The sequence below is a fragment of the Acomys minous genome (assembly GCF_964271855.1).
Source record: "Acomys minous genome assembly, chromosome: 2".
NCBI classification, from domain to species: Eukaryota; Metazoa; Chordata; class Mammalia; order Rodentia; family Muridae; genus Acomys; species Acomys minous.
The window spans coordinates 87,207,619-87,210,047 of NC_140484.1; the positions used below are offsets into that span (position 1 = coordinate 87,207,619).

The 2,429-nt window shown below is 54.5% G+C and overlaps 1 protein-coding gene across 1 annotated transcript; it reads left to right on the top strand.

The window, feature by feature from the left end:
* The first annotated feature begins 566 nt into the window (after positions 1–566).
* On the top strand, positions 567–2,429 carry LOC311586601 (serum amyloid A-5 protein-like). Its single transcript, XM_084762690.1, has 4 exons — positions 567–715; positions 1,143–1,234; positions 1,665–1,803; positions 2,169–2,429. Exons 2-4 carry the CDS (start codon positions 1,144–1,146, stop codon positions 2,305–2,307), a joined length of 369 nt encoding a protein of 122 aa, XP_084618816.1. The 5' UTR covers positions 567–715; position 1,143; the 3' UTR covers positions 2,308–2,429.

Consider the following 2,429-nt stretch of genomic DNA (forward strand, 5'->3'; position numbering starts at 1 on the left):
AATTGGATATTGGAATCACAAACTATGGTCGATTTCTGCACAACTATCACCCTTATCAAATATACATGGCAAATGCATGTGCTACATCACCACTTTGATCCAGAATGGAGCCAAGGAAATACCCCCTGAACTCTCTAAGTTCATCAATTAATGTGCTGAGCCAGCAAAGTTGGAGACATCCTCCCTAAGAGATGATGGTTTGTAAGTTAGTGCAAGTGCCAGAGGCAACTTGGGAACATACATAGTTTTGATTGGACTAAAATTATGGTAATTTAAACATAAATTCAGAGAATTCAGGCTTTCACAGGAGCAAAGCAGGTACAGTTAGGCAGTCACCAGGACAGAAAGGTCATGTCTGCATGGATTTAGACGACAAAGCCCACAGCCTTGGTCTTCCACCATGATGCTCCTTCCTTGCCACTACACAGTGGCACCATTTCACTAAGCAGCTCGTCTATAGCCAACTACCAAGGCAGAGGAAACAGTCTCGTGTGTCCACATTGCACAATTGGGGAAAATGACCTGTGGATGAAGAGCTCAGTGGGCACCAGGAGGCTTTCTGTTGCAGTCTTTACAAGAAATGAGCCCCTGGGAGTTTCCCCAGGCACCACGCCAGGCTCTCCCTGGCCCTGACCTCAGCAGGCAGGCTCAGCATAAATACCAGGCTCCTCTCCCCTACAGCCACAGCCCACCAGCTGCGCTCAGCAGACATCAGGTGAGGGCCAGACCCAAGCACAGACACTCACTGTGTGCTGTGTGCCAGCAAGCGTGCTCTCCTCTCAAGGGAACCTCCTCGCTTCTGTTCACCTGCTGTGGTGTCTGTGCCGGGCTGAGGGGACCCATGAGAAGAGCTTCCTACTGAATCAGAGGCCCCTGAGGGGCAGGCAACCTTGTCTCTGCCTCCAGCTCCCTCACTGCTGCCTGGCTGCCTCCCTAGACAGAGGCAGTTCAGCAGGCAGGGTGGGGTCAGAGCTGAGGCGCCGTGGTTCTGAGGGAGGCCTGCTTTGAGGTCTCAGGGGGCACTGCTAGGACACACATGAACAGCTGTAAGAAGAGCCTCCTTGGAGAGATGCACAAGGCGGGGGGAAGGGGGGGGACCAGCCTGTGAGTATCACCTTGAGTCTCCCCTCTCATTTCCACAGGATGAAGCTTCTCACCGGCCTCATTTTCTGCTCCCTGGTCCTGGGAGTCAGCAGTAGAAGTTGGCTTGATTTTATTAGTGAGGCTTACCACGGTAAGGGGCAACTGCCTCAGGGGTCTCCTGAGGGGTCAGAGGGTTGGACTCACTGGCCTGCTTGGCAGGATGGACCAGGGAGTCCTGCAGGGATCCCTGATGTGCACTGCACACAGCAGGAGGCAGAGCAGAGATCCCAACCCGGCTGGGCTTGAGGCAATCCCGTCTGCCTGTCAAGTCCACCTGACACTTCCTAAATGCATTTGTGAACAATATGAGGTCCCGGTGGCATCACCTAGAGAGCTGTGACACCACCGAGGTCCACACCAGTCTTTCCCTGCACCTGCACTCTCAGAACCGGCCGTGGGGTGCCCTGGCCTTGGCTGTGTGAGCTTCAGGCTGCTCTGACCCAACTCAATCGATTCCTTTGTCCTCTCTAAGGCTTGGGCAGGGTCTTTAGGTTCATGTTGCTGTGGTCTTTCCCATCCAGGGGCTGGGGACATGTGGCGAGCCTACACTGACATGAGGGAAGCCAACTGGAAAAACTCAGACAAATACTTCCATGCTCGGGGGAACTATGATGCTGCCAAAAGGGGTCCTGGGGGAGTCTGGGTCGCTGAATTCCTCAGGTACCTCAGGTTGCTGGGACTCGGGGTGGGTGGCAGGCATGACTGACTCTCCTGGGGAAAGCAGTGGAAGATGAGCTCTGGAGAAACCATGCTCATGCGAGGCTCCCCTGGGCTGTGGGCAGAGTCGGCGCACAGCCATGCTATGGGAGCCTGTTCCCAAATGCAGACACGGAGTGACTGTCAGCCCTGTGTTCTGGTGGTGCTAATCTAGTGTGGGTGACAGCTGGGCTGAGCAGCGCCTCAGCTCCTCCCTCCTGGCCCTTCCTGGTTTCCCCCTGAAGCCATGCCATGCAGAGGGGAAAGCCGGGAGGGTAGACTGTTGACACAGCTTGCTGACCCATCTGCTCCTTGTCTGCTCCTCCTAGTGACGCAAGAGAAAACATTCAGAGTTTCATGGGCCGTGGAGACGAGGACACCGAGGCTGACCAGGAAGCCAACAGATGGGGCCGCAGCGGCAAGGATCCCAATCACTTCAGACCTACGAACCTGCCTGACAAATACTGAACTTCCTTCTTCCTGCCACGGGACGCTGCGAGCTGTGGCCAGAGGTGTTCAGTCTTGGACCCACAAAACTTATTAGACAACTCATAGTAGGTGTGTAATAAACGCAGACAAGAAGAAATAAC